General features: G+C 37.6%; 1 protein-coding gene across 3 annotated transcripts in view; it reads left to right on the top strand.

Annotated features, from left to right (window-relative positions):
* LOC131432952 (mitogen-activated protein kinase kinase kinase 11) overlaps positions 1–8,728 on the top strand; it is a 56,009-nt gene extending 47,281 nt beyond the window's left edge. For all 3 annotated transcript variants that reach the window (XM_058599605.1, XM_058599607.1, XM_058599606.1), the window contains one exon: positions 5,505–8,728. In XM_058599605.1, the coding sequence (XP_058455588.1) occupies positions 5,505–6,460 (956 nt within the window). In that variant the 3' untranslated portion in view covers positions 6,461–8,728. The remainder of the gene's footprint in view (positions 1–5,504) is intronic.
* The last annotated feature ends 6,970 nt before the right edge of the window (positions 8,729–15,698 follow it).

Below are 15,698 nucleotides of genomic sequence, written 5' to 3' on the forward strand. Positions count from 1 at the left end.
TCATCGTAATCGACTAGATCCTGGTAGGTGCGATTGACCGTGAATCAAACAGTGGGCTGCTAGGGCATCCCATAACTATGGAACACCTGAACGACCTCGAATTGGCTGATGACGTTGCACTCCTAGCTCAACGGCGCTCTGACATGCAGAGTAAGCTTGACGACCTTGCCGAACGCCCCTCATCGGCAGGCTTAGCAATCAATGTCAACAAAACCAAATCGTTGGATGTGAACACGGTGACCCCTTCCACCTTTACAGTAGCAAGGCAATCAGTGGAGAATGCTGAAAGCTTCCAATATCTTGGCAGCCAAATGGCGTCAGACGGCGGTACCAAGATTGACATATGTGCAAGGATCAAGAAGGCAAGGGCTGCCTTTGCGAGTTTAAGAAACATCTGGAAAAACAGGCAGATAAGTGAACACACCAAAATCCGAATACTTAACTCTAATATGAAATCTGTGCTGCTATACGCTAGTGAAACATGGTGTGTATCAGTGGAGAACGGCTGCAGGTGTTCATCAATAGGTGCCTGCGGAACATAATTCGAGCCTGGTGGCCCCATAACTGGATCTCAAACACCGAGTTCCATCGCCGGTGCCACCAGAAGCCGATAGCAACTGAAATTCGGTGTAGTGGGGCTGGGTCGGCCACACCTTACGTAGGAGCGGAAACGAAATCTGCAGACAAGCATTAGACTGGAACCCAGCAGGACATCGCAGCAGAGGCAGACCCAGAGGCTCATGGCGGCGTAGCTTCTATAAAGAAATAAAAGAAGTCGACCGGAATCTAACCTGGCAACATGTTAAGGCGATGGCGGGTAATCGCCCAGGATGGAGATCTTTAAAGTCGGCCCTTTGCACCACTCGGGGTGCGCAGGAGCCTTAAGTAAGTAAGTAAGTAAGGTCAATTGAAGAATCAGTCACGCCCTCTCTGAGGAAATTGAGGAAGTAATTTGAAATAGGAATTTTTACACTATCACCCTGTAATTTTGGAACCGGAATTCGGACCAAAATGAAATTCAGGAGCTTTGTACGGAATAATTATACCTTTCATTTGAATCTAAGTTTGTAAGAATCGATTCAGCCGTCTCTGAGAAAAGTAAGTGCACTTGTTTTCATATGTTTTGCACATATCACTTTGTAATGATGTAATCATCGATCATGTTTTGATAGATGGCCGACATTTCTCCGAAGTCATCGATTTTAGGTGCAGGGCTAAGCATATACCCTCATTCTTGTTTACGTCCGTATCGACCATACGACGAACGGATACTTTCGAACCAATACGAATAAACCATTCTTGTTTTCACTCGAACTAATTAGAACGCACCTCGTCTGCCACAAAATATTTAAATATCAGTAAACTTCTTCAAATAAATGCTAAGCCATGATGAAATCACTTCAATTGTGAATGTATGCCTGCAAATATACTATATATCAATATGGATCACTCTTGCGATTCACGAGAGACATCAAAAAAGGTTACGATGGCAAAAAAGGTTACTAATACACTACAAATGTTTTAATGCACATATACTACAAATGTTTTAATGCACATGACAGTTTTCCCAATCAGTACACTGAACCAAACAACTCCAAATATATGGAATATTTCTCGATATAAACTGCACGAAAAAATAAACTGTAAATACGGTTTAGAATCGCAATCTGATATTAACTCAGATGATAACATTTTGTTTTTTATAAAAATCCCTATTCATATAAATACAGGGTGATTTTTTAAGAGCTTGAGAACTTTTTTAAACAATAAAACGCATAAAATTTGCAAAATCTCATCGGTTCTTTATTTTAAACGTTTGATTGGTACATGACATTTACTTTTTGAAGATAATTTCATTTAAATGTTGACCGCGGCTGCGTCTTAGGTGGTCCATTCGGAAAGTCCAATTTTGGGCAACTTTTTCGAGCATTTCGGCCGGAATAGCCCGAATTTCTTCGGAAATGTTGTCTTCCAAAGCTGGAATAGTTACTGGCTTATTTCTGTAGACTTTAGACTTGACGTAGCCCCACAAAAAATAGTCTAAAGGCGTCAAATCGCATGATCTTGGTGGCCAACTTACCGGTCCATTTCTTGAGATGAATTGTTCTCCGAAGTTTTCCCTCAAAATGGCCATAGAATCGCGAGCTGTGTGGCATGTAGCGCCATCTTGTTGAAACCACATGTCAACCAAGTTCAGTTCTTCCATTTTTGGCAACAAAAAGTTTGTTAGCATCGAACGATAGCGATCGCCATTCACTGTAACGTTGCGTCCAACAGCATCTTTGAAAAAATACGGTCCAATGATTCCACCAGCGTACAAACCACACCAAACAGTGCATTTTTCGGGATGCATGGGCAGTTCTTGAACGGCTTCTGGTTGCTCTTCACTCCAAATGCGGCAATTTTGCTTATTTACGTAGCCATTCAACCAGAAATGAGCCTCATCGCTGAACAAAATTTGTCGATAAAAAAGCGGATTTTCCGAATGGACCACCTAAGACGCAGCCGCGGTCAACATTTAAATGAAATTATCTTCAAAAAGTAAATGTCATGTACCAATCTAACGTTTAAAATAAAGAACCGATGAGATTTTGCAAATTTTATGCGTTTTATTGTTTAAAAAAGTTCTCAAGCTCTTAAAAAATCACCCTGTATATGTGAAATGTGCACGCAGAACTAAACAAATTGATCCTAATGTTAGTTCCTAAATTTTACCAACATTTCCGAATTATGTACTACAATTTATTGATTTGAAAAATTACGGTTACGGTGATAGAAATATACAATATCAGGTTGTTTAATAAATAAACAAATGCTTTAAAACAAAACAAAAACAGTATATGAATAAACCGTAATTCGCCTCAACGAGAGCTATCAATTGAAGTAAAAGTAATAAGTATTACTTGATCTTTTGCTTACTGTATTGCACTTATCATACTATACTATCATACTATTTAACATTTTTTCAGTGCTAAACAAACTTTCTATTTGTCGAATTTTGGAATGGTTCGTCTGTTGAATAAAATTCAATAAATTTTAAGAAAATAAATATTGAAATTTCAAAGTTTGACTAAAAGTTTAAACTGTTCGCAAAACAGTTCACATTCTAACTTTCCCTGAGAGAAAAGATAATGTGTAGCTAGTTTAAATTGAATGTCATGAAGGCAATGAAAAAATTATCGCAATCAAAGTTACTTGTAATACACCATTCATTTCATTTTAATTTTGTTCTATATATCAGAAGTGATCTGCCAAACATTGTCTTCACAGCCTATAGGTTTCGTCTTTTCAGCACTATTTATAACATTTATGAGCAAAGTTAAATACTACTTTATAACTCTTGAAAGTGAAGACGATAGGTCTAAAAGAGAGTAATTATACATTATTTATAGGTGATATTTACTTTCGTCAGAAAAAAAAAACACATTTAAATATGAAAATGTTCACACATCTATGTGGGTATCATGCTCAATTGTTTTTGACATTTCACTTCTGGGTGCACGCTGAACGCAAACTATTAAACATGACTGAATTAATAGCCTTTTCCGCCACGAGATGGTGTTAATGTGATGTCTTTTTCGATTTGTATTGAATTCGTTAAAGTGATCCATATTGATATACAATATATATGATGCCAGTTTAGTTTTAAAAGAATACGTGTATTCGAACATTATTCGTACGAACGAAAAGTTCCATTCTCGTTTACAGACGAATAGACGAAATGCCGTAGTTTGGATTCGTCAGTTTAATGTTGCTAACCGATCGAATACATTGGAAACAGTTTAACCGATTTCCAACAAATTTCTTTTCGAATGTAAAGGTGATTTGCAATCAAATGATAAATTTGTTTAAATAAAACGTTTAGAAAGCATTTGCTGTATAGTAAAATGCGTAAAAACGTTTAGAAAGCTTTGCTGTCATAGTAAAATGCTTGTTTTTCCTGGCGAACCTTCGAATATATTCGCGGTTCCAAGTTTTGACGCATTAAATTTTACCATATCTATTAGGTACTTTAAAGAAAATACATGATTGTTAAACAGGCTTTTATATGATAAATACATGATTTTACTGATGTGATAAATATTTCGAACATAACAAGATCTCAAGAAAAATGCAAAATATTTTTCGCAGACACTACTGATCGGACTGCTATTTTCTATGCTTTTTTTACTTTGCACGAAGTTCAATTTTAAAATTTTATTTGCCGACTTGAATAAAATTGATCTTGAGCACGATATTTATTTATAAATTATTGTGTACCTTTCGTCATTTCTTTGATGCTTGGAATCTTCCTGAAAAACAACCTGCGATGTCGAAATTTCTTCTGCACAGGAATTGCGTTCGTACACATTCGAGTGAAAACAAGAAAGACTTGTTCTCATTCGTTCGAAAGTATGTGTTCAGCGAATAGTCGATACGGATGTCAACAGGCATAATGATACAAAATCAGCGAAAGACCAAGTCAAATAATAAATGATATCAAACATTTTTCATTACAACTTAAGTTCGTACCAGAACTGATGATTTAAAGCTGGATTGGTGTTGTTCGTATGCATGAACGATGTTTGTAAGTGGGATTGATACGAACGTAAACTGTAATACGAATTTGACATCCTTTCGAACGCATCGCATACAACCGTAAACAAGAATGAGGGTGATAGATTCCGACAATTATCTGGTGGTATCCAAGATTAGTGAACGATTTTTGAGTGTCACAGGCCCCAAGGAGAAATTAATTCGGAAACCAATATAACGGTTGTTTTCATATTGACTGCCAGAGAGTCTGAAATTAAAAAAAAAAGTCTCGAAGCCGAATGCTTACCACCAGGGTTACCACATTTAAATCTGTATTTTTTTGGAGAAAAATATGCAAATCTGTATCGAAGATGCAGATCCCTCATCACCAAGGCCGTTATCTATCCCTCATCAGAAGAAATTTTAGAAAACCATAAAGGACTACACCATGATAATTGAGAGAATAAGTAAACCTAGAAAAACCGTTATTAGTAGTTGGCTGAATCGGCCAGTATATGCCGTAACCCGTTTACGTTCGGCATGTCAGTTAAGACAATTACGCTTCGGTGTAAAAAATAAAGTGTTCGGCAACATAAACGGTTATGCACTGACGAGTCAAAGACGGTTATGTGCACGAAAAAGGTTAATTTCTAAATGATTAAAAATTTAGTTGACACAATTGAATATGGATTCAAGAATATTATATACAATTATGCATGTAGTGCTTTTAACTTTTATTTTGTAAACATTATACCTTATGCCATTGTTCAGAGAATAAAGGTTTACCGATTGGATAAGCGCGGGAATTTTAAAATGAAAATTCCGGTTCTTTTTTCATCATAAGGTATATGAAACTCATTGAACGGTATTCCACGAATCTGCTAAAAAGTATCAACATTGCTTTGTTTTTATTTCTTGAAATTTTGTAATTTTTCGAGCGTTTTGCTGAAGTCTATTTAAAATTTTTTTTTTTCTATTTTTTCATTCAGGATCCCATTATTTTCCTTATCGGCCTGAAATCAACTTTGCCTTCGAGCGCGACACTAAGTCATACGGCGGTGAACCCGTGTATGAAGATCATCACTACGATAGTGCATCTTACCACGATTACGCCTATGAAGGAGGGATGACTAACCGGTTCAATGCTCCACGTGTTCCTGCTATGGGTGTCAACGCTGCTGGGCACAGGAGAACGCTATCAAATGCTTCGGGAACTACTAGTAATATAAACCAAGGGTTTCATTTCGATCAGGACGACGTTGATCTAGTCGATGAAGCTATCTACGGGTTTGATAATTTTTATATAAATCAGAGTGCTGTCAAAGTGCCCGAAAGTACCCATGTACCTAATCGGATTCATGAGTACGAAAACATTCCAAACTATTTTAAAAGGCAAACAAGTCTAAATGCTGGTTATTCCGGACACTTTGCAAATGATTTTGTAAATATTAGCAATCATGAACGGCCTATTAGTATAGGACTGGAACACGGAGGGTTATCAACATCAGGAACCGGAACGCAGGTAAAGTTGAGATCTAGCTTAAAAAAACATAACAACCAGCAGCAGCAACAATCATTACAACAGCAGACTCAAAATAAATATAGCACCGGTTCAAGTGGTAGTTGTGGTACACCAATGACAAATCCAACACCACCAGATAGTCTGACTAGTGATGATAGTTCATACATGAGTGCTAAGGATAACTCATCTTCTATGTCGTCTCAAAGTCGTGTTCGATTCACTCCAGAATTGCTTTTGGATATGCAACAGCGGCAGTATCAACCTCAGTCACAAGTAGGTCATAGCTCTATTATTGAACTTAGCTCTCATGTGCCACTTGGTCGCACATCCTCCAGTGGTGGAAATGTGGAGACAAATTCTTCGAGTAATGTATCAATCGCCACTGGGCGACACACGAATGTAGGTGAAACAGGACAATCCTAGCAGTACGTGAAAACCTATATGGTGTAACTTTCGAATTTCTCTTCGGTGCACTTTTTGTTCCCCGCACTTTTTTCTTGCTAGGGTGAGGAATCGTAAAAGTATTGTGCATTACGGAAGAGCGGCAGGTTAGCTTTTCCTAAAATGTATAATGTTTTTTTGGTTTTTATTGTATATTTGAAAAAAAAGCGTTAATACTCAAAGATAGCCAGTATTATTTCGGAAGTTAACAACTATAAATACTCAGAATCATTACCATGTCACTTGTGCTTTGCGAGATTTTAGAAACGTCTAGTAATTGCAATAATTTCAATTATTTAAATTTTGTGGTCTGTTAAAAAATAGTATTCGAATTCAGCTATAGAAATTTTTGAATGACGATTTTCTTGTACGAAGCCATGCAAAAAACAGCTATGGATCATGGATTTAAATAGTCTTTATTCGTGGTCGAGATTCGAACAAACTGGCTTGTGAGACCAGTGCCTTACCTCCTTAAACCATCGACCCGCACCAGGACATTTTGTTCACATCACGTATTAATGGACCATGATTCATTTGTACGTCCCTAACTCACTGAATGATTTTTTTGCTCTGTTGATCTCGTCAAGGGCCTCCCATTGCCCTTCTGTAGAAACGGGCCTGGTGCACATAAAATTTCACTCGAATGCGTTTTCTACATTGTCCATTGAAGATGCTTTTAATCTTTAGCACAATTTCCTGGTAATGCTACTACACAGCTCTGGTCTTGTTTGACTTTAGTATTATAAATTCCAAAGTATTATGAACTCTCATATCAAAAGGCTGTTCAGCTGGTTTTCAACTTATAGTTTATAGAATGCAAAAATGTTATCACGACAGAGCAGCGGTAATTTACCGTAAATTGGTTTTACAATCGTGATAAAAACGGTTTCGACATCAGTTGATAGAAATGTCCTGTATCTTTCACTACTGAACATCCTTACTCTACTCTCAACATTTGCGTTCGAATAATTCATTCAACTGTGAACTTGCAGTTAATTTTTAGTGCATGGAGAAACTTTATGTCTACTGTAACGATTCCATTGGTGCTAAAATTTCTTCTAGGCCAAAGATGATTTATGAATAAAATACTTTGACATTTAAGTACACTTTTGAAGCTTCTTTTAAAAAAAAAATTCAGCTGTTTTATGATGATAACAGTTGGTATACCCGTAAAAAGAACTTATTGTGTTCTGATCAGTGTACTGAATTTCTAATGTTTCTATCAACACTATTCGAGATAACACCGTTGATCCTATTGTTAGAAATAAATTATATTTAAGACCTTATATAGACTTTCACTGACATTCCCGATAAAAAATTTTCTAATTCATTAAAAACAGAATTTCAAAAATCATTGGCCTAAATTGCAGCTAAATTGTTCAGTCATCACACGATTCCTTCAGCCTAATGGCACCAAGAAACTCGTCCTACTTTTTATTATTCAGTCAATCTATATTCTATATAAAATCGTAATCACAGTGGCTCTTCTTCACCCGTTGTCAACCTCTAAGCAAATTGTTCTAGATTGCGACATATAAGCCTAGATTAGTAGTCAAATTTTGTGTAGTACAAAGAGACGAACTTTGCATGAACACCGACCGTACGTTTAGGCTAAACATGTATTGATTAAAAATATCCTAATTTCGTACTTGGATCTGTCTCTTGCAAACTGAATGACTAGCAGAAGGATCAAATAGGCAATCAAATGCTATGGCAATTACTATACGTACGTATAGGAAAAAGAGAATGTAACTCTTAATAGATTTATTGCAATTTGCCAATTTGTAGTTAGCTCTGCAGTAATCGTACGTATGATAAAGGAAAAAACCAACTATACCAATCGAAAGAATAGTGAAGCACCATTTGTAATTAGTTTCATCCAATTAAATTCGGTTCTACAGTGTACTAAGTGAAAAAGAATTGTGAACGCTATAAGCTTTAGAATGGAATGAGAAGGTAGGAGGTCAATGAAACAAAAAGGACTTACTCTAGTCGTATAAGGTTTGATAGTAGGATTTTCGGGTTTTAATTAATTTATATTTATTGTCTTTAAGAGAGCTAGGTCGGTAATGTTTTATACAGCATTTATAATGCTTTTTCCGTTGCTTCGATGAAAATTTCATTGTACGACAAATAAAAAAAACGAATAGAGGAAGGATATCAGGCAACCTCAGTAATGGATGCGATTATAGGATCATGTTAAGAGAGAATGAGAATAAAATAAATTGATGATAAATTGTATTCTTCGTGTATTTTTTGTTGTACTATATCAGACAAACCGTCCGGCGTTCCTCTATGAGCATATATATTATAAGCCATAAATTTCCGCTTTAATTATACTCTTCATCCAGTATTGCTCCTGCCCTGTCATTTATATCCTGTACTTCTCTTCATTCATTAACGGGCTATACAAGAGATGTTCTTATATAGGTGTGCATGTTTCGTACATTCGCATATATGTTGGTTAGTATATTTTCTACAGGTCTTAGGAATATGGTCTCCATCGTCAGTGACATCCACTGAACTTGTTGAACACCGTGGTATTACGGAACGATTATATTAATTATCCTCTGCGTTTTAGTTCGATTGAAATATTGCTAGTAATTTGTCAGACAAGTGGATGCTTGTAACTGGAGAGATTTCGTTTATGTGGCTTCGCTTGCCGTAAATAAGAGTGAAGGAAGTAGGATTTGTGAACAGTTTCGTTTCATGCTGCTTCTAGTTATACTCTACTAAACTGAATGATCCTCTCGCATGAGTAGGCGAACACCCGCAATTTTCAGATTTGCCCAGCTGGTAGTATGGGCGTCAATGTGTCAATTCCTGAAATTTTTTGGTCAGCTGCTAGGGTAACAGAGGTATTTTGGCCCACTTCAGGATTGATTTTATTTTGGCCCACTTTGTAAAAATATTCACCAAATGTTGTAATATCTTTGAAAACCCCTTCCGCAATAGGTAATTTAATGTGATTAGCTTCAAATTGATGCAACATGAGTTACTTAACATCGATAAAATACGATGAAATCGATAAAGTTTGTTAGGTGGGCCAAAATATATGAAGTGGCCAAAATACCTCTGTTACCCTATATTTTAATACTGAATATACAAATAAATATTAATACTGAATATACATTTATTATTCACAATCTTTTCCTTTTAACATGTAAGTAGAATACCGCGAACAAAACGATTTCCAACCTCTCACAGCTTCGCAACTTTTGGTAGTCCCATCGAAACAGTCCAAATTTTCTATATTGTATATAATGAACCGTTCTCTATGGGAAAGATGTAGAATCATTATAAAAAGGAAAATGTCGCTGTTTGTGCGTGTGTGTATGTGTGTGCATCTTTCAAAGATTTTTCTTTTCGCTCAATTTTCTCGTTTGAAAGCTAACATTGGGCTATTGTTTAAGCTCGAAGTGCACATGGCTATCTCTTTTGGTTCCGGAGATACAATGTTATGAGTGACGTAACCAACAAAACGCACTCATTTTCTTGCTATTCAATTTCCTCGGAAACGGCTGAACAGATTTCAACCAGCCCCTACTGTTAGTTAATTGATCAAGTTCGATGAACAAATGGCTGCCCCTTTCGGTTTTGATAATGTAATGGCGGTTTTGATAATGTAAACGAAACCTACAAAACGATCGCTTTGTCGAAAAAACGACTTACTTTATTATGGGGCTGCTTTTCAAAATTCACCCCCCAGATAGAATGATAAGTTTTTGATCGTGATTATCTCTTGTTGCACCTGAAGTATCAATATAATTTTTGCTACATGCCATCGGAAATATGTTCATCAACTTATGATAACATTTTCAGTTGTATGACATAATCACAAATAATTCAAAATTTAAAGTTTTCTGAAATGTTTGGTGTCAACGAGTATCAAAGAGAAAAACGTATGACGCGTGTTTGCCTTTCTCGTACCCGAGCCGGCGTTTTTATGCTATAAGCGATATTTCATTTCTGTGTTAGGTTTTCAGTCATATTTTTGAAATCTCATAGCTCAGCGTATTAGATATCCTTATTGTCAGAGAGGCAAAAACCTTAAATTTCGAGATATGCAGGAATCCAACCAACACAGATCGGGTCATACCAAATACTTCTAATCATTCCCACCAACACAAAATGGCAGCTTTCCACCATATGATTCACAGAATGCTGACCTTACCCCTTAAGAGAGATGCTGCAATAAAAGAGAAAAACTTTATTTTCGAAATTGGAAAGCTCAATGGATATCCGGAGAGTTCAATCCAAACAATCATCGACAAAAAATTAAAATTGTTGAAAAAACAATCACTTACAACTCTGCCTCCCCCATCGAAAAATTTAAAAAGAATATCGGTGGGTCAATCCAAACATTGCACATCCTTTGAAATCAAAACTACATAAATTTGGTTTAGATTTAGTATTCAGCAGCATGAACTGTCAATTGAAAAATTTACTAGGGTCTACAAAAGATCATACGGATAATTTGAAAAAATCTGGGGTATACAAAATCTCGTGTTCTCATTGTGATAAAATATATATTGGACAAACAAAGAGAACTCTAGACATCCGTTTCAAAGAGCACGTCGCTGAAATAGCGAAAGCATCTAAAGAATTAGAGAAAGGACTACCACATCATTTCAAGTCAAAAGTAGCTGAACATGCCTTTTCTGAAGATCATGAACTCACTACCAACGACATGAAAATCATAAGAAATCTTCAAAAATAACTTCATTTCTTTATTAAATCGTGACCAAGGAAATAAGCCCTCCTGGCTATTCAAATTATTACCGACACATAAGATACAAATAGATTTAGAAAATACTTAATCTCTTAATCTCCCACTTCTTCAGTTTGTTACCCTCCGCTGACAATCAAACTACCGTCCTACCCGTTTCTTCCCGTTTTTACCCGTTGACAATAAGACATTTCGTATAAAAGGAGCAGCATTACAGCATTCTTTCAAACAAACTTATAAAACCGATACACTGAAGAAGGATGTAAATAACATTCCGACAGTTCGTGCTCGCATCTCAGCCAACACAGTCGAAAATCGTTTGCGGTCGTTTCTTTTGCTTCGACCGCGAAGAAGTGGGAGACAATACAGTGCAGTGAACAATAGAGTGGTCATGGTCAAATACGATTTAACAAAGCCTGAAACTTGGCCAACAAGGCCAAATATTTGTATAAATTTTTAAGCGTTGCAAAGTTAGACCAGCAGCAAATGAAATTGAAATCTTACTTAAAGAACGAATGCATCTAGACGCTAATGATGTAACTGAGATTCAATTCAACAAGGCGTCTAACTGTGTGTACATTATGTTTAAACGTGAAAGCGATGCAATTGCATTCGCTTCGGTTAACAACGAGGTGCACAACGTTGAGTGTGACAACATTAAATACAAAATTCCTGTGCACATGGTGGACAATGCCATACAAGTACGCGTGCATGACCTTCCCCCGCAGACCAGCGATCAGTGCGTTCGGGAAATTATGTCGCCGTACGGTGAAGTTCTTTCCATCGAAAGAGAAGTCTGGCGGAATTTTTCCCCGGCATCCGGAATGGCGTGCGAGTGGTACGTATGCAACTACGTAAGGCAATTCCATCATACATCATTTGTGGTCAAGGGGGGACAAATCCGTGTAAAACGCTGATTACCTATGAAAATCAGCTGGTAACATGTCAGTTTTGTGAACAACCTGCACACTACGGTAAACCTTGCACTGAAACTGCGAAAAGAACATCTTCAACCAAAGACGAGGTCAACCGTTCAACAACGAAAACTAGTGAGCGTAGTACTCCTGTTTCACCATCAAACCAACCAACAACTGCAACCAATGTACAACAAGGCGCTCCTACAGCAACTAGCAACGAGCTCAAGACTGCGAACAACAAGGAAAACGAAAAGAAGACGGAAATCAACAACAAAACCACCGATGCGGCAATGGAGGACGAGACGAGCCACGAACAAAGTGCCCCTCAACCCTCGCAGGAGGGAAATGGAAGCTCTTCTCCTCCTAGAAAAAGAGTGACAACGAGATCCACTTCAAAAAATTCTTTATTTAAAAAATCGGCTAATTCGGCCACGTAAAGCTTGTACGCAAATAGGCCTGAAAAAAATCACATCTTTTAAATAAAAAAAAAACATTCCGAAATACGCGTATCTGTATTGTAACGTTTGTTAGACTTCATTAAAGTGTAGTGACTTTGTGCAAGTGTAATAACGTGACAGTGAAATACACTGAGGTCTTTTTTATGCGGTTTTTTTACGCGACTTTTTTTATGCGAATTTTCAGAGTTATGCGGTTTTTTTATGCGAAGTTTCAGAGATATGCGTTTTTTTTATGCGAATTTTCAGAGTTATGCAGTTTACCCTTCTGCGGTCTTGTTTTATGCGAAGTTTCAGAGTTATGCGGCTTTTTTTATGCGAAGTTTCAGAGTTATGCGGTTTTTTTATGCGAATTTTCAGAGTTATGCGGTTTTTTTATGCGGGTTTTATTTTATGCGGTACGTAAATTCGCATAAAAAAAGACTTCAGTGTAGTGTAATTAAATGGTACATAAAGAATGCAAATATTGAATATATCCCGTAACAGCTCCAGGTAAAAATAGTGATGTAGGAGGATTTATATTATCAAACTACGCCATTGAAAAACCTGTCTGATTTGACCCATGTCAGCACCAGCCAATCAGAACGCCTTCTAAGCAAGAACCAAATGTCTGATGCTGTTCAACTGTATTGATATAAAAGATGAACATTCAACTTTTTCCCATTATTTTCTGTGCAACGGTTTTCGAAGCGACATACAGGAGATCAATACCGAAGACCTCACGTTTTTTGGGATAAAGCGAGCAACAGATTTGTGTCGTGATACTGTCGCTGCAGGACACACCGTAAAACCACACCAAAGACCTGGTAATACTGTTGGATTGAAGCGAGCGGCAGAGTGGTGTAAAGGAACTTCATTGGGAGAACACTTTTCAACAGCGATTTGCGTTTTTAGTGTGCAGCAGTGAAAGTCGTTAGAGTTTCATGGGAGCGCTGTGTTTAAAAACACCTTTCTTTGTGTTTCGCCTTCGGCTCGTCAGTGCTTAAAGCAGTTCAAGTAGAACTGCCATCTCCGTCTAGCAGGCCAACTTGAACCGCTAAGCAGACGCAAAGTCCACACTACTTATGTGACCCTTTAAGGATATAACACTAGGTGCCATATCCTATCTGACGTCTCGAGCGTAAACGAATGACGACTGGCTACTGGTCGCCGCAGGGTTTGAACATTTGGGGGTTTTTTGTTTTGTACAAAACAAGTTGAAACAAAATATGTGCTGATCTGAATTTCGTTCGATTCGGATTATTTCTATCGAATGCGAAATTTTGCATTCTGTATCTCGATCGAGTTCGAGTTTTCCATACAAACCCAAGTAGCAATCCGCAACTAGTTCTGATACGACTAAGTCCAAACTTTGTTGCAACAAGAGCACTAATATGTTTTTTATGTTATACTGGTTAAATCAAGGTGCAAGCAATGTTTCTTCATAACATAACTAATTACGAAATAGTTATTTAGGTTTTAAATCACCACATACTCTGTCATACTCACGAGGACAAGAAAAATGCAGTAATTGAAACATTTACGAAATTATGTTAATTTTTTTTTTTTTTTTTTTTTTTTTTTTTTTTTGTAAAATATCGTTTATTTTGCTTAGGATAACTATTTACAACTCATCTTTGATCAAACTCATAATTTTCATTCTTCTAGATTCAAAACGAACTCTAGCTCTGTTAGGTCGATATCATTCATTTGGTTTAGAATGAAGTTGACGTATTTTGTAACTAATTTGAATATTTCGTATTTCATTGTGGTTTGCGTGTTATTTAGTGTAGGCCGCAGCAGATCAGTGAAAGTTAACCTTCGCCAGCCACCCAGGATTGTAGTTATTCTTTGCTGCAGATATGACCAAGCTGCAGTCACACGCGGACACTCACAGAATTTGTGTGTAAGCGTTTCGATGCTTCCTGTACAGTGCAAACAGTTTGGGTTATCCGCTCTTCCGATCACATGCAAGAGTTTGCGATGCGCTGTTTTCTCATTAACCAAGAGATACAGATCGCTGCGTTGGTTCGACGATAGTTGTCTCGTAGAAATGTTTTTCCAAATATTCCTCCAGTTCAATTCTGGATGGTTACGTTCTACCCGTGGAAGTTCCGTTTGTTCCAGGTAAAAACAATGAATTTCACCGCTGGTGGAGTTTTGAACGATTTGACGGGGAAGCACAGGAATTTTCTGATGCAAGATTTTGAGACAAGGAAAGTCGGCGGAAATCGGGATGTTTTGGTTTAGAAGGAAGCGATAGAAAGGAAGGAAATCCATTTCCTTCAGATGGCGATTTATAAGAAGCGCGTTGCTCTTGAAGGACGGCAGCTGTAGCTTTAGTCCACCTTGCGTTTTGTCTCGGACTAACTGGTGCATTGGAATACGTCCTGGTGTTCCACGAAATAGGAACGACCCCATTGCTGATATTATTCGTGCGGAGTGCATGTTTTGTGGTGGGATAATTGACGATAGATACCATACCCTCGCCGTGATGAAGGTATTCAATAGTATCACTTTCTGTTGAAGATTTAGAGTGCGCGTGTTGTGCATCCACATCATTTGTATCACTTTGATAACTAAAGGATCCCAGTTTCGCTTCACCATCTCCCGCACCGAGTTAGCGAAAATAACACCGAGTACCTTTACCGTCTCGGCAGTTTGCAGTCCCGGCACCGACATCGCGTTTCCATTAATGAAACCGACATCCATACCAACTGTTTTTTGACGATTCAATTTTGCTCCAGATACCGTTTCGAAGCAGTTGAACAGTTGAAAACATCGTTCGATCGTTTCTGTTGTTGTGACCAACACGGTGATATCGTCTGCATATCCTACACATATATCTTCTCCACAGACGCGTTCCAGTCGTTCTACGAGGGGGTTGAGGTAGATAACGAAGAGAAGCATCGACATCGGGTCTCCTTGTCGCACAGATCGTTCGATTTGGAATGGTTGTGATAGACGTCCATTCACGAGAAGTCGGGACGTAGACGTGGTTTGCACTCGAGAGAGCCAACTAGCGAATCTCGGATTGATTCCCATAGAGAGTAGAGTGCGACACAGAAACGAATGAGAGACACGATCGAAAGCATGATCGAGATCGAACGAAATCAGTTTTCCTATTTGCTTTCTCGTGA

Source organism: Malaya genurostris, chromosome 2 (assembly GCF_030247185.1).
Source record: "Malaya genurostris strain Urasoe2022 chromosome 2, Malgen_1.1, whole genome shotgun sequence".
Classification (NCBI taxonomy): domain Eukaryota; kingdom Metazoa; phylum Arthropoda; class Insecta; order Diptera; family Culicidae; genus Malaya; species Malaya genurostris.